The 21,675-nt window shown below is 37.3% G+C and overlaps 4 protein-coding genes and 2 long non-coding RNA genes across 6 annotated transcripts in view; 2 read left to right on the top strand and 4 right to left on the bottom strand.

The window, feature by feature from the left end:
• Positions 1 to 5,291, top strand: part of LOC135124925 (neuropeptide Y receptor type 2-like) — a 29,858-nt gene extending 24,567 nt beyond the window's left edge. Inside the window, exons 3-5 of the mRNA XM_064050144.1 lie at positions 1,859 to 2,015; positions 3,771 to 4,252; positions 4,301 to 5,291. Coding sequence (XP_063906214.1) covers positions 1,859 to 2,015; positions 3,771 to 4,252; positions 4,301 to 4,715 — 1,054 coding nt within the window. The 3' untranslated portion in view covers positions 4,716 to 5,291. The remainder of the gene's footprint in view (positions 1 to 1,858; positions 2,016 to 3,770; positions 4,253 to 4,300) is intronic.
• Positions 5,292 to 6,403: 1,112 nt separating this feature from the next.
• On the bottom strand, positions 6,404 to 9,150 carry LOC135124924 (transferrin-like). The gene is made up of 8 exons (XM_064050143.1): positions 9,021 to 9,150; positions 8,870 to 8,972; positions 8,677 to 8,816; positions 8,349 to 8,627; positions 8,133 to 8,290; positions 7,055 to 8,084; positions 6,876 to 7,006; positions 6,404 to 6,825 (listed from the first exon to the last, which is right to left on the bottom strand). Exons 1-8 carry the CDS (start codon positions 9,106 to 9,108, stop codon positions 6,589 to 6,591), a joined length of 2,166 nt encoding a protein of 721 aa, XP_063906213.1. The 5' UTR covers positions 9,109 to 9,150; the 3' UTR covers positions 6,404 to 6,588.
• A 1,640-nt stretch (positions 9,151 to 10,790) lies between these two features.
• On the top strand, positions 10,791 to 12,012 carry LOC135124923 (uncharacterized). The gene is made up of 3 exons (XR_010279847.1): positions 10,791 to 10,901; positions 10,992 to 11,579; positions 11,626 to 12,012. It is a non-coding gene; the product is annotated as an uncharacterized LOC135124923 (long non-coding RNA).
• Positions 11,800 to 14,458, bottom strand: LOC135124922 (transferrin-like). The gene is made up of 8 exons (XM_064050142.1): positions 14,322 to 14,458; positions 14,164 to 14,266; positions 13,970 to 14,109; positions 13,642 to 13,920; positions 13,426 to 13,583; positions 12,347 to 13,376; positions 12,167 to 12,297; positions 11,800 to 12,117 (listed from the first exon to the last, which is right to left on the bottom strand). Exons 1-8 carry the CDS (start codon positions 14,407 to 14,409, stop codon positions 11,881 to 11,883), a joined length of 2,166 nt encoding a protein of 721 aa, XP_063906212.1. The 5' UTR covers positions 14,410 to 14,458; the 3' UTR covers positions 11,800 to 11,880.
• A 1,013-nt stretch (positions 14,459 to 15,471) lies between these two features.
• On the bottom strand, positions 15,472 to 16,505 carry LOC135124726 (uncharacterized). Its single transcript, XM_064049934.1, has 4 exons — positions 16,180 to 16,505; positions 15,829 to 16,130; positions 15,627 to 15,780; positions 15,472 to 15,578 (listed from the first exon to the last, which is right to left on the bottom strand). The coding sequence occupies exons 1-4, from the start codon at positions 16,383 to 16,385 to the stop codon at positions 15,542 to 15,544; spliced, it is 699 nt and encodes a 232-aa protein (XP_063906004.1). The 5' UTR covers positions 16,386 to 16,505; the 3' UTR covers positions 15,472 to 15,541.
• Positions 16,506 to 16,879: 374 nt separating this feature from the next.
• Positions 16,880 to 17,616, bottom strand: LOC135124725 (uncharacterized). Its single transcript, XR_010279823.1, has 2 exons — positions 17,447 to 17,616; positions 16,880 to 17,057 (listed from the first exon to the last, which is right to left on the bottom strand). It is a non-coding gene; the product is annotated as an uncharacterized LOC135124725 (long non-coding RNA).
• Between the last annotated feature and the right edge of the window lie 4,059 nt (positions 17,617 to 21,675).

Below are 21,675 nucleotides of genomic sequence, written 5' to 3'. Positions count from 1 at the left end.
TTATCTTTCGATAAATTTTTATATTCACTGGTGATTGACAAAACAAATCAGACAAAAAGAGTTTTAAACTTTTTCTCCATTAGCAAAACAGCAAGGTATCGGAAGATTTTTTCAAACTCTTCCCAATTCTTATATAAAAAAATAGCTGGGTCTCTTAAGATTCTTCCAAATTCTTTCAAAATTACAATATCCAAGATTTTTTTCACATTTTCCAAAACAAACATCAAAATCCCTCAGGATTGTTTAAATTTTTTCCAAAAAGTAAACACATAGTGTTTCAAGATTTTTCCAAATTCTTCCAAGAATGAAACACCCGAAAACTTCATGATTCTTTAAAATTCTTTTAAGGTTATTTTGAGACACAAACATTTTTATGACTTACCTACTTATATTTTTTATTGATACTTTGGTTTCTCAGTGAAGCCGATGTCTACATCTTTAATATTAATTAAAAGTGCTCGCATTCTAGATATTCTTTTTAAATTTAAATGAAAACAGTAAAACGTTACTTCAAATTATTTTTAAAACAAAACAGCAAATTCCTTCAAAAACAAAATTCCGTATCATTTTTTCAGCTATAGTAAAAAATTGGAAGAAAATAACAAATCATTTCTACAGAATTAACGATTACTTCATAAAATCCAAAAAAGATTTACCTCGCAAAATTCTAAGATGACGTCATCAAATTCTTGCTGAGAATGCATAAAAATTATGTAAAAAAAATGCACAAAAACAGACGGAAACGGAAGACCTATTCTTTCATACTCAAGGGTTATTAAATTTGGAGAAAACATGAAAATGGCCATTATCTAAGTTTATGCTGTTACAATAGGTCGAAAAATAAAAATGAAGCAGGTAACAGTTGTAAGTCGTTGAAATCATGTAGGTGATGTACATCTTGGGCCCAAATATGCCCTAATTTCATTTCAGTGGCACAACCACCTTAAAGTCGCTGACACCCCTTTCTGTGCGCCCCAACCCTAATCCTTCTCCTTGCACGTTCGCCGCTTCCGCTCCTCCGTTTTCTTTTCCGCTCCAAAAATATCTTTTGTTGTGAATGAAACGGAGATATTTGAGGGAAAAACAACGAGCCGTCTAAAAATAGAACGTCTGCAATTAATTGGTGGTTCAACTTGGGTAGAGATCGATCCGACAACAATACATCAAAATCAAGTAGGTCTTGTCACGTTATTGATTTGTTTTTTCCCATTGGGGGTTTCAAGACACGTCGTTGCACTCTTCACAATCAATTTATCTATCCCCCGTAGGAAAAATATAACAAGGGCAAATGTGTGTCAAAGACAGAGACGGATCGCGAGGAAATTCCCTTCGACTTCATTAATAAATTTGTGTTGGCGCTTTTTAAAGGCGCAAAGAACGAATTAATCCACTCTGAATTTAATTAATGGAAAAATCCGGTGTGGGGTGTTTGAGGACTGAGGCGTGAAATGCCGTCCAGCTAGGTAAAGAGAGCTAATTTGCACTGGATAGTACGTTTGGACGGACAATTTTCAGGGGATGTGCTAATTCGCCAGTAGTGACAAAAAAAAAGTAGAAAAATATCATTCCGGGTTCGAATTCCGCGTCTATAAGATCATGTTTTCGCTCTTTGCACGACCGACCCTATAAAACTCTCAGTCCTAGGCCTGAAAATAATATCCCAATATGTCCTCCCCTTCTACACCTACCGACCTATTTCCAGCCTCCATCCAGCCAATGATGTATGAATTGCACGTGTCACGTCCCATCCAGATTGCTCCGCTCCCTTGAATCGATCCCACCGAAAAAAATATCCTTGTTTTTATTAAAATACGTCTTAAATCATTCAGATGTCAGCTACCATTTGCTCATTTTTCAGATTTAAGGACTTGAGGTCGGTTACGAACTACTTCGTCGGAAATCTTTCCACTGCTGATTTAGTCCTGATATGTTCGAGTCCTGTCGTTGCGTATGCAAGGACCACTGCGTCGTGGGTACTGGGCGACATCGCCTGCAAACTCGTACCGTATACCCAGGTAAGCACGATTATCCTGCGTATGCCTTGTAGTATAGTCAGAATTTTGAAGAGGCGGCACATTTAGTGTCACGTAGTGTTGGCATACTGCGAAATAAGCGGCACATGCTAGTTTATTCTGACGTGACCTTTACTCCAGACATTGTTTCGTTTAGTTGTCTGATAATGACTTATAAAACGCTATTATAACAGAAGTGTTGATGCGACTGAACCTGGCAAGATTTCTTTCCATTTGTTTTCTTTGTTCGTTAACGACTTCTTTACATTTTTTTAATTGAAGTGGTAAAATATACAAAAATTTTCAAAATATACATTCCGGTGTAATTTGCCGAGTAAGCGTAAATACCTTTGAGGTCGAAGATGTGTTTAAGTCGAGCTTTCGGACAATAAATGTGCTGATGCACTTTCAGACAAAACAAAGTGAAGGTTTCAAAATACAAAAAAATGTGTCACGTGGTAGTCGCACGATGGGGGGATAATTTCGCAACGAGCGGAAACCTCTTTCGGATAAGCTTCAAACACCCTGCTGGTTATAAATAGCCCACTACAACCTTGTAAGTGGTAATTTTATAGTGAACTAAGTGTAAATATTGACACTTTATTACACATGCAACTACCAGAGGCGCACATAACGTAAATAAACTCATTTCAGCGGCTAAATAACTCCACATCGAGAGAATTAAGGTAATTTCATAAGTGAATGTACGCAGTAATGAATAATCGATTGATTTCATTAATATTAAACGAACTTCCGTACTCCACGGCATCGAAGTCTTCGAAATAAACGACTTCAATCCAGCTGATTACGATGCGCCTTATCGAGCACCTTCAGACCTATATTGGACGAATTTGCATGCGATCCGTAATCTGTTGACTGTAAAGTTGTTGACTACTTTTCAAATGGGACATGAAACGTGAGCACCATATTAAGACGCGATCAATTAAAGTGAGGACGTTGGAACTTTTTTAGATCTGCAGATTTATGGGCTGTGGACGACTTTTCCGCCTTTGTCCAGGTGTTTGTTTTTGAAAGTGAGAGGAATGAGGGCGAGTCCATCACTTTTTGTTACTTTTTCGTATTCTTACTTCCTGTTATTGTTTACCTGCTGGGACAAATTGGGGTGTCATTGCTTCCTCAGCTGCGAACGTGGGGGAGAATAATATGAATAATGTCGCTGCTGCTGGGAAATACGAGCATTTGTCTTGAGATATAATAAACTCCTTATCTCTGAGACCGAATTACCAAATAAGAGTAGCAAATGCTTCTGTTGTAATATTAAATTGAACTGTCACAGTTTATGTAGCGGGACCATTGCGAGCTCAGGGAGCTGCTTCAGTGAATACTCTACTGGAATACTAACCTGTTACGAATTTCCTCTAGTTCGCTGAACAACGAAGAGGTACTATCGGTATTTTCTGGTCGGTGAAGTGAAAAATTTTTTGTTTAGTTCGAGTACTTTTTCGTGGTTTTTAGTACCGACGGTTTCCAAGTTCTCGATTTTTCATCGAAGTTCATCTACGGTTTTAATTACGTCGGGGTTCACCATGTAATCAAGATCCACAAAAAATACCCGTAAGGTATTCAACCTTGCCAAGGCAGCGCTGTCCATCACTAGAAGTACCCGTAAGGTATTCTGGTACCATCTGAACACAACAAGTCTAAATTTTCTGGGTTTTTATTGCTGGGTTAAGCTAGGACACTACTTTAACTGTGCTACATTTAACAAATCTGACGACGATTTTCTTCTTGTTTCAGTTTGTCTCTGCGGTCGTCCTCCTCTGGACCGTCACCTTCATCGCCATCGACCGGTACAAGTGCATCGTGGTGCCCCCGTATCGTTCCACCATCACCGTGCGTCGCACCGTCCAAATCTGTCTAGTTTTATGGCTGATAAGTTCCGTCCTCTTCATTCCTATCTTGTTATGGTTCCAAACCATCAGTATAGACTCCTCTACAAAAATATGTACTTTAATCTTTCCAAAAACCTCAGTCATTCCTCTCTCCACATTCTACGTCATGCCGATAGTAATAGTCGCATGCGTTCTGCCGATTTTGACCCAACTGGTGCTATACCAGAGGATATTCAATAAGATGATATCCACCCGAGGAACGTGGGCCTCTTCTTGCGTCATGGTCAGTTCCGTAGAGCCTAGAGGTGTCAACGGCAATAAGAACCGTCAAGGACGGCGCCAGTCGGAGCTGAGCATCTCCGACATATTCGTACCATGGACTCGAAGGTACGTTCTGGTTGTTACATAGTCTCGGTAATACACATACATTTACAGACTTTCTGTGACCACATCTAACGGTTCTAACGGTAGGCAAGGATCCCTCTCCCAACAAGAGGAAGTGAGAGTCAACAGACACATCAAAGTCATTAGAGTGCTCTTCTTGAACGTTATCTTCGTGATAGTCATGTGGACCCCCATCATCATCGTTTTGGTGTTGTTGTACATAGACGGTACTAGACCAAATGAAGACACGAATTTCTTCATGCGATCATATCACTTGATGGGTGCGTTGATCATCGCATACTTCAACACGATAATCAATCCCATCATCTACGGGATACTATCGGACAACTTCAGAGCGCACATGTTCTTCTGGAAGAGGAGCTCGCAAGACGCCAGTGCACCATCTACTAGCCGGAATAACACCATGAGAAACCGCGCCCAGAATTTCGAAACTAGCGAAACCTAAAACGCATTGTAGTGGATTTTCTGTTTGGTGTACCCTACGTATGGAAAACCCTTCAATGTCACCCGAAAGTATAAAAGGCTGTGAGATGGTTTTGGCTGTGTGTAGGCATAGGGAATTAAGATATTGTAGGTGAGACGTGTGAAGACTAGGTTACGAAAGTCATAAAAATTATTGACAGGAGTTATCCCTATGTTCAGTGTTGTTCGTTTAAGAATATATGTGAACGAAGTGTAACAAAAGTGTGGAACGAAGTCAAGCGAGGGTTCCACGTTATTGCTACACTGTCTACGATGTATACAAATGTAATTTTGTTAAAGTTGCATGTTGTGTTAAAGATTCTTCTCAAAGACTGAGTTTTTTATTATTGTATGTTTATATTACATTCTATTCGTTTTGAAAGTTCTCACTTCCTTTTTTGACTGGAAAGTCGGTACTTTTTCTTTACGTTTAAAATTGTCGTAAGAGCAAGTGAGAATTTTTAAAACGAACCCTGTGTATAGAATTTTCTAGGAATTTCTATTAAGTATATCAAAACTGCATAAATCTCAATGTATTTATTTTTCTATGGTGTCGCAATATAACCGATGTCAATAACCAGTGTTTTATTTGTCAAGGTCCTTGACAAGACTAATTAAAAAAATACTGTTTTGTGTTAAGAATCTTTATTGATATTTGAACAACTACAATGTGACAACTACAGGGGCGGCTCATGACTTGAAAAATTGATGAGGCAAAGCACAAAACGCTCTAAAATATAAATAAATCAAAATTACTTAAATATTTTCTATTTAGTCAAATAAAGAAATTTGTAAACTCATTTAACTGTCCACAAAGAACCAACGTGAAGGTGTAAGGAGGTCTTGCAAGGAAAGGATGAGAATGACAGGACAAAAGGAAAGGGAAGCGTGGTCAGAAAAAACAAATATAACTTCTAACAAAAAACAAAATTAAAATAAACTTTAAAGAAAACATATCGAAAAAGATCAAATACAACATAAAATAAAGCTAATTTGATTTATAACAAAAAACAAAATGAAAAAAATATAAAATATAAATACGGATTTATTTTAAATTTTTTTATGGATCAATTAACGATTTACTCAAATCAGGAACCGGCGGTTTTAATTCCTTAACTACAAACAATTTATCATCATACGTGAAAGTAGAAAAAACAGAACTGCCATTGTCATTTAACGTTAGTAGAGAAAAATTCCGATTTACTCGTAATCTTAAATAACGATTACCGAAATCAAATTATGACAAGCACAAAGCACTAACGCGACCCACGCAAACGTAGGCACTTTTAAGACAAAATTCTGTTACCGAAATTTTGAATCAATTTATACACACACAGATTTATGGCAAAACAATCAACGGCCTAATTTTGAATATTTCTGCCAATGCAGACTGCATTGTAATCGCACGTTCTAGGCGCGCAAATATTGTTGTCCATCTCTTTTGCAAGCACGGAAATGAGGCTAGCCTCAATTTTGTCTTTTTTCAACTCATACCGCTTATGAGTGTATTGCAGGTTGCTTGCCTATTAACGACATGATTTCTATATATGCTGTAGAGGCAAGCTTCCAGTCTGCCTCATTCGCGTCACAAAATACATGTTGTGCCGAGTGTTTAAGCGCGCTGTTTAATTAAGGGAGCAACGAGTACCTACCGAGATAAAAATAAGAATATCATTTTCTATATTTATTTTTAAAATTTTAGAAAAAAGACACAAATTATTGGCCGAAATGTGTCCGTATAAAATAATAAAAATCCTAATAAGACGTAAAATTCATTGGTGAGGCACTGCCTCACCTGCCTCATAGGACAAGCCGCCCCTGGACAACTACACAACTGTATTGATTACAATATAGTTTCAATGGCAGCCATTTACAACCGCAATTACTTTCGAGTACTCTTTCTGAATTTCACTCTCTCCAGTAATCGAGATCAAAGCGGTGGCAGAATCCTTAAAAAGCAAATCCTTCTTGCCTTTGAACGAACCAAAGAGTTTGAAAAGTTCCGGTCTACTAGTATACAGACTACTTGTCGAAACCAATAAGTTACGAATTTCATCTACTTCGCCTTCATTCTTGGAATGGCTTGTGACCACCTGTCAATCCAAACATCAGTTCCATCACAAAAAATAACAAACTACATTACCATATGGGGAGGAGCATGTGCCAGGTGGCAACTTTCATATTGATCAACGGGTTTCCTTCCACCATTAGGACAAAGCAGTTCGTAGTCTTTTGATTTCAGATTAGCGGCCCAGTTTTCAGTGTTCTTACCATCTGTAAACACAACTGTAAAAAAAATTTAGTACTATGGAAAGATAGTACCTGTATTTCCTGGTACGGTGACGTGCTTGACGAAAGCCACATCTCCACCTCCTTGCACTAAACACCTAAAAGCCCCCGTGTAACCACTGTAGGACTCGCTGGAATCGAAGTTGCATTTCGTCGACAAATCGTGTTTGTCAACATCGCCACCACATAGTTTACAAAGCTTTCCATAAATAGCTTTGTCAATTCCGTGTTTTGGGTGTTTCACCCCCGGCAAGCAACTCTCTGAGAAGAACTCAGACAGCGCTTTCGGGTAAGGACAGTTGGATTTATCGATCAAATTTTTCTTGATGAGGGTGTACAAGGGTGCGTTGTATCCAGCGGTACGACCTATTCCGGTATGACAAGATTTCGCGCCCTTCAAATCAGCGAATGAATTAAAAGTGGAGCCCTTCTTCACTACAGCAACCGCGTAGTACGACCCGCCAAGGTTCCCGTACTGTTCTCCAACTATCGGTACCAAGTTGTACTCTCTTTGTGCTACGTCTACGAGTCCACCGTCAAGAGTGATTATATCGGCTCTGCCATTCTTGATTTTTTTCATGCAATCGTAGACAGTCTTTTGCTGCAGACATGCGTATCGTGGTCTGAGACCTCGGGAAAAGGCGGACCTTGATAGTGCCTCACACTTCTCGAGTTCTTCGTCCGAGATGACGCAGAAACGTATTGTTCTGAATGGAGGGCCCCAGTCTCTTTCGATAATGTCGGTGAAGTTGCCTTTGTCCAAGTAATCACCAGCTGGTACGACTTGGTTTGGCTTAGGGACGTGTTTGTTGGTTATTTCGAGTACTTTTTCCAACCACGGAGCGTGGTTTTTAGTACCGACGGTGTCCAAATTCTCGATTTTGCGTCGAAGTTCGTCTACGGTTTTAATCACGTCGGCGTTTGCCATGTAACCTTGCCAAGGCCGCGCTGCCCATCGACAAGGGGTACCCTTAACGGGTACTCTAGTACCATCGGGACACAAATAGGCAAAATTGTCCGGATTTTCATTACTAGGTTGAGCGGGGGTCGTTCCAACGGGAAGCTACAAAGACACAATTAACAACGAAAATTACAACTACAGTGGTACTACCCCAAAGAATTTTCTGACGTAGATGACTTTAGTCCAAGCGACTTGACCACCGTTGTGGGCTAGACACCTCAGAGCACCGTCGTAACCTGAGAAGTTGTCAGGGTAATCGCAAACGTCAGGGTGCTCGCACAGTGCGCACAAGTTAGAGTACTGCTTTTCTAAATAAAAAACATAAAGAGTTAGTATGTGAAACAAATTAAATCCGGCGGTACTTACTCCACTTGAGGTTAATTTTTGGATCCTCCGACCACGTCCCAACAAGGCAAGCCTTGTTAAACAGCGTCGAAAAAGCCTTCAGCTCGTTTTCGCGTGGACTCAGTCCCGGCTCGTTCAATTTACCGATGATCCCCTTCTGTCTCAGTTTAGTCAACGGAACCTTGTACCCGACCATCCTCGCCACGCCGGTATGGCACGAATTCAACCCCCTGAGTCCCTCAAGTCCGTTGATGTTCAAATCTTTGTGTATCACAGCGACACCTTCATATCGGAATTCAGCTGCAAACAACTTTTGATTGACCACAACCCCACTTCGATTTGGTCGTACCTTCGGGTTCCTCTTTCGTATGGATTTCTTCGAAGACCGCGAAATCTTGCTCAGGTGTCTTCGCCGCTATGTATATGTCCTCAGGGTCGACGTAGCCAAAATCGGCAACCCGCTGCTGGATCTTCTCGAGGCATTCAAGACTGGAAAGCGAAAAGGTAAAAAGAATTTTATGAAAGTGTGAAGGGGGTTGTACCGGTCTCGGGCGGGAATGCAGACTATTCGGGTGGTACTCTTGGTTTCTTGGGACGCCATTTGTTGACAGAGCTCGAGAAGTTCCTCCGGGACGCACATTTTGTCTGAGGAAAATTTTAGAAAAAAATCTGATGAAAATTAAACTCACTCACATTCATGGCTGGTGTTTCTTCTGTACCGAGGAATGACATGTGCCTGGGTCACAAGCACGGCGGCTAAAACCAACAGCGATTTCTTCATCTCAATCTGCACTTTCGCGATTGGACAAAGACTGCACTATTCTTGGAAACCCTGGCTTTTATATTAGTGGTGGCAACAATCGGGCTTGCAAAAGCAACCAGTGCCGGAGAGAATGGGGGTCACACATGTTAATATTATCCGTTAAGTGAATAAAATATTTTTCAAAATTAATTTAAAAATTTGTAAGTAGCGTTTTACAATTAAAGACTCTCTTTATCTGTAATTAATTAATACGACGCATCTATAATTGATTCTGGTATCAATCGCGCCTTTGAATAAAAAAAAATGTGCCCTTGCAACTATGCTGAGTTATTTGCAACAAACTGTGTAATTGATCACATATTTATTATAAATTAATTAAAAAAATAATAATAATTAACAAAAGATATTCCATAGCTGCCCTTAATATCTGGATTATTTGTAGACTCATCAAATATGTCTAAAATTATTTTTAAACATGTTTCTGTTACTCAGACTGCGAGCGGATGTTGGTGTAATATAAAGATACACAAACTTCTTGGAAAACCTTCCAGGTCAAGACGCTCTGTGTATTTCCCATCCTATTAATTTATTTCATTCAGTGAGTGTTGAAGTGCTAGTGAACTTATGTTTTTGAAAGAATCGAAAGTAGATACAACTTAAGTACTTAAAATGCCTAAACAAGAAACAGTTCTATACAATATACAAGACAAAATACCAATTTAAAAAATCGTGTCAAATTAAATCAGATGACGGATTTTTTACAAACTTTGTGAAAAATTGGTAAGATGAGAAAATGAATATTACCTAATATTGTTTCTTATCTAGGTCTTTTTGTATTTTATTTATGACAAAAGGAGACTTATGCCACCGTGAATACACTAGTGTTGTTTTGGTTGCAAATATTCGTTTTGACAAACTACAAAACGAAGTCCAATATATTTTTTTTAATATTGCAGAAAAAAATTCCAGACGAATCAATTTTACATAAGAATTATTTGCCACAATGTTACAAAAATGTAAGTAATGTTGACATTACTTTATTTAAACAATTACAGACTATTGACCGTATTTGACATGAACTAAATGCTTTGCAGATATGGGTGTCAGTGGATGAAACCATCAATTTACTTATTAGATATATTGCCAATTATATCGTCGGTAAATTATCGGATGAAGAAGCTGGAAAATCTTATCTTCTTATTTAATAAATTTCTGTTTGTGAATTCCTTAAGATAATAACAAAATTAACAGAAATCCTGTCTAGTCTAAAAGCTAATCTACTAAAACTGTTTCAGAAACACCCTTCCCTTATTCTACATAAAATTTATCTTATTTTTACATAGCGTGTACCAGCCCTATCCCGGAATTGGTCCACAGAGGTATTTTTGAGAATTTGAATTACGAGCAGCCGCTGGCGCTAATAATAAATTATTTATATTTTTGCTTTAAAATTCTTATCTCGTTTACATATTTGTACTCATAATGATGCAGTGCTAACTCATCAGCGGTAAATCCCTGTTATCAAGACAAGGTTTTTAACACTGGAGTTTTTGTAGATTGAAAGAGGTTACGAAGTGATGCTCCATGTAAACTGTTTCAGCTGATTGTATGGTCATTTGATAACAGAGATGTTTTGAGTGTGAACTGGGAAACCCAGTAATTATCGTTATCAAAAATTGATATTTTCCAGTCCAAAAAGCACAAAATGGTGGCACCGATAAAAAAATAAGACTATAAATGTAAAGTCAAAATTCTGATTTCATAGCCTTGTCAGCGGCCATCACAACTACATGTTTGGGTTAAAATTCGCTGTAAGTTGTGAATATTGACAGTTGTCGCCTTATTTCTAACAACACAAAATACAATGATAAAATTAATAATAATTTTATTCATTTTTCTAGCCACATATATATTCGAGGAATAATTATGGTTGGAAGCATAATTTGGCTACAGTAGGAAAGACTTTTGGACAGACTGAATACGAATCAACGAACAAACCAATGACAGATTAAATCACGTTATTGATGTAGGGGACCCTTGTACACTGAATACTGTTTCTTTTAATTATTATGTTGAACCATCCACCAACTCACATAGTGATTTAGTAATACGAATTATTATTTTCAAAGTCTAAGTAGGCAACCAAATATACTCTACGACATGGATGGTTAATAAATCATTAACGTTTGACTTGACAGCATTTCCTACACTTACGTATCAATTTTGAAATTTGGCAGTATTCAATTGGATTATGTATGGAAGAGTTTCGAGAAGAATTCCTTGATTTTGACGTAGAGTATACACAGTTTCGACAAACTTTAAATCTATTTTTTAAAAATCCATGAGAATGCATCTGTGAAGATCTTCATTTGTGTCTCTCTCCTCCCATTTTCCTCGAAGAGTGCAATACTATCAATGGTTTCTAAATACTCTAGATCAGGATGACTATCTCCAATATCTCCAGAATTTTTGGACCGCTTTCTATGATGGTAAAATTTCTTAGTTTTTTAACAATAAGTTAAATGATGTTTTCAGGAAACGTAAATGCCGCAAGAAACCAAGACCAAATTTTAATCCCATTTTTTAATCAACTAGTTGATGATTGATGATTACTTTCACCAGGATGGTGTTACATTTTATGACGATAGGATCTCTAGTCTCAATACACCACCGTAACTGTAGGGAGGAATCTTAAACTAAAATACTGTATTACATTTAGAATGTTTATTAAACTTCGTACAATTACAATATGGCAACTACACAACTCTATCTAAATCTTAAAACCTAATTTTAAGCACAGCCATTCACAACCGCAATTACTTTTGAATACTCTTTTTGAATTTCGCTCTCTCCAGTAATCGAGATCAAACCGGTGGCAGAATCCTTAAAAAGCAAATCTTTCTTTCCTTTGAATGATCCAAACAGTTTGAAAAGATCCGGTCTGCTAGTGTACTCACTACTTGTCGAAACCAACAAGTTACGAATTTCATCTACTTCGCTATCACTCTTGGAACGACTCGTTACCACCTGTCAAACCAAACATGAGTTCCATTACAAAAATAACACACTATGTTACCATATGGGGAGGAGCATGTGCCAGGTTGCAACTTTGATACTGATCAACGGGTTTCCTTCCACCGTCAGGACAAAGCAGTTCGTAGTCTCCCGATTTCAGATTAACCGCCCAGCTTTCAGTGTTCTTGCCATCTGTAAACACAGCTGTAAAAAAAATTTTAGTACTATGGAAAGATAGTACCTGTATTTCCTGGTACGGTGACGTGCTTGACGAAAGCCACATCTCCACCTCCTTGCACCAAACACCTGAAAGCCCCCGTGTAACCACTGTAGGACTCGCTGGAATCGAAGTTGCATTTCGTCGACAAATCGTGTTTGTCAACATCGCCACCACATAGTTTACAAAGCTTGTCCGAATTAGCTTCGGCAATTCCGTGTCTTGGGTCTTTAACCCCCGGCAAGCAACTCTCTGAGAAGAACTCAGACAGCGCTTTCGGATAAGGACAGTTGGATTTATCGATCAAATTTTTCTTGATGAGGGTGTATAAAGGTGCGTTGTACCCAGCGGTACGACCTATTCCGGTATGACAAGACTTGGCGCCCTTCAAATCAGCGATAGAATTAAAGCTGGAGCCCTTTTTCACTACAGCAACCGCGTAGTACGACCCTCCAAGGTTCCCATACTGTTCTCCAACTATCGGTACCAAGTTGTACTCTCTTTGAGCTGTGTCAACGAGTCCACCGTCGAGAGTTATGATATCGGCTCCGTTATCCCTGATGGTTTTCATGCAATCGTAGACAGTCTTTTCTTGCACGCATGCGTATCTTGGTCTGATATTTCTGGAGAAAGCGGACTTTGACAGTGCCTCACACTTCTCGAGTTCTTTGTCTGAGGTGACGCAGACGCGAACTGTTTTGTAGGGAGGGCCGTAGTCTCTTTCGATAACGTCGGTGTAGTTGGCTTTGTCCAAGTAATCACCAGCTGGTATAACTTTGTTTTCTTTAGGGATGAGTTTTTCGTTCAGTTCGAGTACTTTTTCCAACCAAGGAGCGTGGTTTTTGGTACCGACGGTATCCAAATTTTCGATTTTTCGTCGAAGTTCGTCTACGGTTTTAATCACGTCGGCGTTTGCCATGTAACCTTGCCAAGGCCGCGCTGCCCATCGACAAGGAGTACCCGTGACGGGTACTCTAGTACCATCGGGACACAAGTACGCGAAATTTTCCGGGTTTTCATTGCTGGGTTTAGCGGGGGTCACTCCAACAGGAAGCTACAAAGACACAATGAACAAACGAAAATTACAACTACAGTGGTGCTACCCCAAAGAATTTTCTGACGTAGATGACTTTAGTCCATGCGACTTGACCACCGTTGTGGGCTAGACACCTCAGAGCACCGTCGTAACCTGAGAAGTTGTCAGGGTAATCGCAAACGTCAGGGTGCTCGCATAGTGCGCACAAGTTAGAGTACTGCTTTTCTAAATAAGAAACATAAAGAGTTAGTATGTGACACAATTTAAATCCGGCGGTACTCACTCCACTTGAGGTTAATTTTCGGATCCTCCGACCACTTCCCAACAATGCAAGCCTTGTTAAACAGCGTCGAAAAGGCCTTCAACTCGTTTTCGCGCGGACTCAGTTCAGGCTCGTTCAAGTTACCGATGATCCCCTTCTGCTTCAGTTTCGTCAGCGGAATCTTGTACCCGACGTTCCTCCCCACGCCGGTGTGGCACGAATTCAGCCCCTTGAGTCCCTCAATTCCGTTGATGTTCAAACCTTTGTGAATCACAGCCACAGCTTCATATCGGAATTCAGCTACAAACAAGTTATAATTAACCACAAGTCCACCTTGAAACGGTCGTACCTTCGGGTTCCTCTCTCGTACGGATTTCTTCGAAGACCGCGAAGTCTTGATCGGGTGTCTTCGCCGCGATGTACATATCCTCAGGGTCAACGGTGCCAAAATCGGCAACCCGCTGTTGAATCTTCTCGATGCACTCGAAACTGGAAAGCGAAAAGGTAAAAAGTGGTTATAGGAAAGAGTGAAGAAAGTTGTACCGGTCTCGGGCCGGAATGCAGACTATTCGGGCGGTACTCTTGGTTTCTTGGGATGCCATTTGCTGGCAGAGCTCGAGGAGTTCCTCCGGGACGCACATTTTGTCTATGAAAAATTAAAAAAAATAATTTTAGTTTGGCGAAAATTAAGGGTCACTCACATTCATGGCTGGTGCTTCTTCGGTACCGGGGAATGACATGGGCCTGTGCCACAATCACGACGGCCAAAACCAACAGCAGTCTCTTCATCTCGATCTTCACTTTCACGGTTGGACAAAGACTGCACCACTCTTGGAGTTCTTCGCTTTTATAGTAGTGTTTTCTCTGTTGGCAACAATCGACTTGTAAACAAGCCAGTGTCGGCGAGGGCGGGGGTCACACATGTTTATGTTTGGATTTTTTGATCTTTGAAAGAACCGTATTTCGGAATAAAATTTTATCATTGTGTTGCTTAGCGTGTACCAGTGGGAATCCCTGATTTGGTTCATAGTGTTTTTTGGGAAGTTGATTTACGAGCAGCCACTGACGCTAACGATAAATTATTTATTATTTTTATTTAAAATTCTTATCTCGTTTACATGTTTGTACTCATAATATTGTAGTGCTAATACATGATGGGTAAATCCCAGTTACCAAGAACAAGGTTTTTAACACTGGGTTTTTTTTGTAGACTGATTGAGGTTACGAAGTGTTGCTACTTAAAAAATACAATCTTAATTGTGCTGATTGTTTGCTTAATTGATATCAGAGATGTTTTCTATTTTCGAGAACTCAGAATAAAGTGATAAAATTTTTAATAACACAGATTAGAATAATTAAAAAACCTTGCAAAAATAAGATTTTTACGAAGTGATAACAAACAACCGTTAAAAAGAAGTATCTTTCAAACAATATTTTGTGTCGATTATCTTTTAATAGTGCAATATAAATGACCTTGCTGATCCCAATAATGTTGCATATAAACAGAAAGCCTGGTTATCTTCTGGAAAATATAAAAAACAAGTTGTTATTTACCCATAAATTAAAAGATTTGAAAACTTGTAAGTATGGCATCTGAATTTTATATTTTTAGACGCTAACATGTAACCATTTCGACCTTGTGCATAACTGAATAATTTCACGAAATATTTATTCCGATTTTATCTAGTTTTAAAAGAAAATTTTTATCAGCATTTTCTAATAAACAGACACAAGGTCCAAATACTGTAATTTAGCATAACGTAGGTCCACGACGCCAAACTCAAAACAATTACACCGGTTACTGTGCCTGCCGTACCTCAGCAATAGGAAAAACTAACAAATACTACACACTTTCACTATAATAATTTATTTCAATAAATAAGAATAAATAAATTCGATTAAATTAATCCTAGTGGCAACATTACGGCTGAATCTCCCTAGAATACACTTCAGCCAACCTAAAACATGTGTCTCAACTCCACTGTCAACCTCAACCACCTACCTACTTTCTGTAACTCAGCTTATCATCAATTCCTTGCACAACCTTCTTCGTCTTACAAAAAACACTCTCACATTTAGCCTCACCCGTATAATTTTTGGAAAAATTATCAATAGCTCCCATCACAAACTCCGTGATATTATTCAAAAACTCATCTCCAGCTAAAACAAACCCTGAATACCCCAATTTTACAACAAAAGTACTCAAACCTTTATTCTTTTTCTTCCCAAACCCTCTCATCGCAGCATCTTCATCATCATCATCATCCCCTCCATCCGGAACTGCATTATCCACTTTGCGCTTCAAAGTGGGAATGAACAGCAACAGACACAAAACAGCCACAAAACTAACAAACTTCTTGAACAAGACGACCTTCAACAAAATTTTACCAATGGTGAAGAGGTCGAGTTTGAGCTTGAGCTTGTCGAGGAGTCCTAGCATTCCGTGTGGCATCCCGTAGATGGGTGCTGGTGCTGGGGGTCCATACACCGGTGCTAAGGGCGGACCGTAACTGAAACACTCACTTGGAACGCTTTTCTCGTTTGGAGTCAAAATGGTACTTATGCACGGGTGCTGCCGGTGGTCCGTACGAGTACTTCGGGGGTCCGTAGTGGTACCCGGGTTGCGACGGTGGGTAAGGGTAGGGTTCGGTGTACTCTCTGTCCATTTTGGCGGTGGTGCCGTGGGACTCTTGGTACGCTTCCAGGTACGAGTCCATGGGGGTAGCTTGGACCGCACTCACTAGGAGTACCACCAGTAGCAACATTTCGGTACGCGTGTTTCACCAACAGTGATTAAAAAATGCTTTTGTTGTAATATAAGCGTGGCCTACTCTGACTTCGGTTTTATTTTTTTACATTCAAGACAAATAGTTAAGTGGATCGTCTATATATTGTCATGCGGTGTGGTACGTATGAGTACAATGCGGACGGACGAGGTGCTCATATCAATTGGTTCTTTTACGTTTAAGAGTACGAGGAAAAGTGATTTTTAATTGGGTAATTAGGGATTATTACCGTTTAGGTGTTAAGGGGTCAGGTGTGGTGGTTTGAGGTAAAGCGAATACAATGTATGAAGAATGTGGTCAAATTAAGTTATTTAAAAGAAAATGGGACAGGTCTGCCATGTTTGTAATGTGGTTGCATGTAAAGAAATATAATAATAATTATTATTATTATCTTTTTTTATTTCTACATGCAATAGAGTGTAGTTACATATATTAGGGCGGTTTTTACCTTATTAAATAAGTGATAACACAGGTCAACATAAACATCGTATTTATTAAGCGCATGTTACACCCATTTTTCAAATTAATATTTCCACTACCTATTACAACTTAGTTATTATTCGTAGCAGCGCTTGTCTGAGTTTCTGTCTATTTTTTTCGGTCGTCGGAAGAACCATTATCGTCAGGGTTGCAAGCCATTGCCGTGGACATCTAGAAAATACATACAACAAATGAGAATCAACATCTACTTTATTATAATTTTAAATTAAAAAAAAATAATTATAGTGACAGATTACACCTCGCTTATTTTCAAGCGATCATCAACTCGGGTCCAAGGTCATATCTAGTACATTCGAGAGTCCTCTGCCGCGAAACAAATACCTAGAAGGAACTAGAAATACTTGAAGTGCCTTGACACCTCGACTTAGCTTCGGTCCAAGTTTATAAAATGAATATCTGGACCGTTATTTTGACATGCTCACACTTTCCAAGTTCGAATAGTTAGTTTTACACATAGTCTACAGTTTCGTTTAAGACTTAAATCTGAACCTTAAGGGTGCTTAATTTAAGTACGATAAAATTAAAAAAGCTCCACTTACCAACAGAGTTGCCGCTAAGGCGGTGTAAACAATGCAGAAGACAAATTTCATTTTGGCGACAATCAACACTTAATAAAAAATGACTGGGCTAACCCTCCTTATATAGGTACCGCACTTGTGACTACCCGTGACCTTAAGGACGCTTAACATAAACATTAAATATATTTACATGAATATTACTTTTATTATAGCTTATTTGCGCAAAGAGTTCGAAATAAATACCTGAGAAATGAGGAGTATCGATGCAGACATTAACACATTGTACAGAAATACCTCGTGTTGTTGATGATGGAATAAAAATTTTTGCATTCATTGAGAAAACTTCAAAGCTCAAATCAAAGTGCGCCGGCCTTGATTACACGCAATTCAAAATAGTTGTTTACACTTTCACCTTCAAATTATTGTTCTTTTTATGGCTTTGTTTGTGTTTTTTGAAGTCTGTAATCTATTAAAAAAGTAGGTAATTTAAGCAAATTAAATATGAAATTTCATTGTTTTTTTTTTTTGGTTTTCTACGTTTGCAAAATTTTGGAAAATCAGATAAGTTGTTTTGGGCTTAATTCGTAAAATCAAAATTTTGGAAGGAAAGGATATGGGTTTACGATAAAGTAAAAACATTCTGCAAATTAATATCTTCTTTATTTAATTACCATAAATTTACTATAGCGATGGCGATGGTCTGAATTTCTATCTCCATTCATCTGAAGTATGTGGAGGCATCCTTGGTGGTCGATAGAGCAACTCTGAGAGGCAAGCAATTGCTGTGGAAATCTAGAAAGTATATCACAATAAATTAGATCATCAGCAAAGTACAATTAAATTGTAGTAACCAAAGAGACTTAAAGCATCTACTTACCAACAGAGTTGCCACTGACGCAGTGTAGACAATGTAGAAGATAAATTTCATGTTAGCGAAAATCACCACTTAATTGCCACACTTTAACTTTCAAATTATTGTTTTTTTATGTCTTTTTTCCAAAATTTTACTCCTTATAACTGATAAACTGTGATTAATGGATGTTTCATTATAAATGTTTATGCAACGTTCATTTAACTTTGAAATGCAAACAAATATAAAAAAATAGACACTTTGGGCAATAAATTTTAATAAAGATAGAATTCTTTGAAATGACGTCATCAATTAGTGGTGGGGGTGATTAGCTTATTATGCGGGTACCACAAGGACAAGATTCATCCTCGTGACTCGGTACATGAAATAACTACAAATATCAGAATAAAGACGTATTTAATAGAAGAACATCACTCCTCAAATCATAATTCGTTACAATGAAGTTATTATTCGTACTCGTCTGAATTTCTCAAAATTTCTTTTTCTTGGCTTTCGAACCCATATCCGGGGAAATCTAGAAAATATATCATAATAAATAAAACTATTAACAAAGTAACAATAAATAGTCAAAAATAAATAGCGCGTTCTGTTAAATAGTATATTTGGAGACACTATTTTGTCCAATGTACGTTATATTGCAGAGTTGTACATATGTAATATATGAATTTTCCGACGATCGTTTATTAATGTGAAAATTACGAACAAATTTGGTGTTCAAAATTGATCAATAATGAGTCTCATTCAACGATTAAAGTAAAGTCGACAGAAATGTCAATGTATTGTTGGTTACATACCAATCTAATAAAGTTTGTTAATTCAATTCCAAAGTTTTTTTAAATTAACGCGATATTCGAAAGTTGAATCAACACGTGTTTTTTTAATCAAAAATGTATTTTGAAACAAATTTAAATAAAATAAACTCAACAGAGACACATTTCAAGTATGTTTGGTTGCATAACAAATGTCAAAAATATGATTCAAATTGCGATCGTCGAAAAAATATTATAATCAACACGTAGGGTAATGGCGATTAACGATCTCGTCTATTTTGAATTCCACTCGCTCTCTTCGGTCGCTTGTGTAATTAAAATTGCTCGATCGTTAATCGCTGTCATTACCCAACTAGTTGATTAAATAACTATTATCACACTTTAACTTTCAATTTTTTTTATTTCTTTTTTTTTCAAATTTTACTCCATAAAAATATGCAACTGATAGAGCACTTAATGGCAGTTCCATACTAAATACTCTATTTGCGTACATTTAACTTTCAAATGACGTTTTTTGAAAATCCATGAATTATTGCCAACTAATGTTTGAAACCATTCTCTTTAGGACACGTAAATATGTATATTGATTTTTTTTGTAAAGCATCTAAGTACTTACCAACAGAGTTGCCACTAATGTAGTGTAGGTAGTAGGTACACAATGTAGAAGATAAACTTCATGTTGGCGAAAATCACATCAAAACCTTCTTTTATCAAGGCCACAGTAACTCAAGAACATAAATTTTATATCTTACTTAATTCCAAATAACTGACAAATCTATTATTTTTAACAGGGTAGTTACAATTTTACATTCATTTAGACATATTAACTCTCCAGAATAAAATTAATGTGGCGGTGATTGCTCAAAATGACTCAGCGTCATTATTTGCCATAATCACACGGTCAAATAATTGTTTTTTATATTGTTCCTGCTTCGTTTATGTTTTTAAATTATTCTTCCGTAGAATATAACAAAACGAAAAATTTTACAACCAGCATATAACAGAGCAAAAATCTGCTTAATGCTTGTTATTTGTAATTAATAGATGCGCGAACTTTAATGCGTAGTAAACATATTCTCTGGGGCATTGATTAAATACATATACATTTATATGTATTTAATCAATGTCTGGGGGTACCACAACAATGTTAGAAGTATAAGTGGCTTTTATAATTAAAATTCACTCTCGTATTTCAAGAGTATGCATTTTAACACTCGTTACATGAAATAACTACAAATATCAGAATAAGGACGTATTTATTTTTAAGTACATAATAATAATTCTTTATAATTACAATAAAGTTATTATTCGTAGTTGTACTCGTCTAAATTCCTGAATATTTCTTATCTTGTGAAGCCATAGCCGTGGAAATGTAGAAGATATAAATGAAACTATTAACACAGTAACAATAAACAGTCAAAAATAAATAGTGCCCTCACATAATTAGTCCACCATGAGGCTCTATTTTGCAACAGTTCTTACACTAACAAATTTTGTCATCAAAATATTAATTTTAAAAATTTTAAACAAATTCGTGTTGAAAAAATGGTGTATATTTTTTTCTATAATGTGTGTTTTAAAATTACTTACCAACAGGCTTGCCACCAGCGCTGCGTAAACAATAACGATGGTTTTCAATTTGACAGAGATCAACACTTTTTGAAAAATAGCTATGCCAAAGCTCCTTATATAGGTGCTGGGATCGTGATAACTCATAACCTTGTGGCTACTCACCATTAACATTAAATATATCTATATGAATTTTGCTTTTATCGCTTCATTTGAATGAAAACTTCAGAATATGTAAATATCCGACAAACATTATAATGCAAAGTTGTCGTTTTACCCATACATCTTACACTTAAACTTTCAAATATTTTTTTTTTTTATTTCTTTTTTTTCCAAATTTTACTCTTTAAAAAATATATAATTAATGAACTGGGCCTAATGGCTGTTGGCATAACAAATATTACTGTATCGTAGATTTAACTTTCAAATAAAATCAAATGTGAGTAATACACGTAGGTATGTGCTATTTCTGGGAAAAAACCGATTTATAAACTATTACGTCATCGCATTTTGGAGTGCAAAAAATTTAAAAAAGCCCCTAAAATAGGCCAGTTGAGGGTGAAAAAAAAACTAAAAAAAGACAAAATAAACACTTTGAGCAATAACTTTTTATTTTTAAAATTAACTACATTTTTAAATTTTTCTGGCGTGTTTCTCCTGGCAATATTAAATTAATAAAAAAGCACGAATATTCACAGTAACAGAAAAGTATTGTCAATTTTTTTTTTATCCAAAATTGCATAGAAATCAGTGCAGGAGTTTCGTAAATGATCTGTCTAATTAGACCAGTCCTTCGCTGCAGGAGGCATGAAACGTCGGGAAAACATAAAATGATTAGTACATATTGCGATACTCCGATACTTCTCTAACTTAACGCTTGGTAAAAGAAGGTTGACACAGTTGAACAAATTCTTTTAAACGTTCGTTCGAAGAAAAAATTATATATATATATATATATATATATGTATATCACTTGAGCAAAGTGCCATTTCCTCCCGCGGATTCAGGTTACTTTGCTCCCTTGATATATAAATAACTAT

Source organism: Zophobas morio, unplaced genomic scaffold (genome assembly GCF_036711695.1).
Source record: "Zophobas morio isolate AGI-343-1 ecotype UQ-CSIRO unplaced genomic scaffold, CSIRO_AGI_Zmor_V1 ptg000008l, whole genome shotgun sequence".
NCBI lineage: Eukaryota > Metazoa > Arthropoda > Insecta > Coleoptera > Tenebrionidae > Zophobas > Zophobas morio.
The sequence above is the reverse complement of the archived record's forward strand: the minus strand, read 5'-3'. Positions and strand labels throughout refer to the sequence as shown.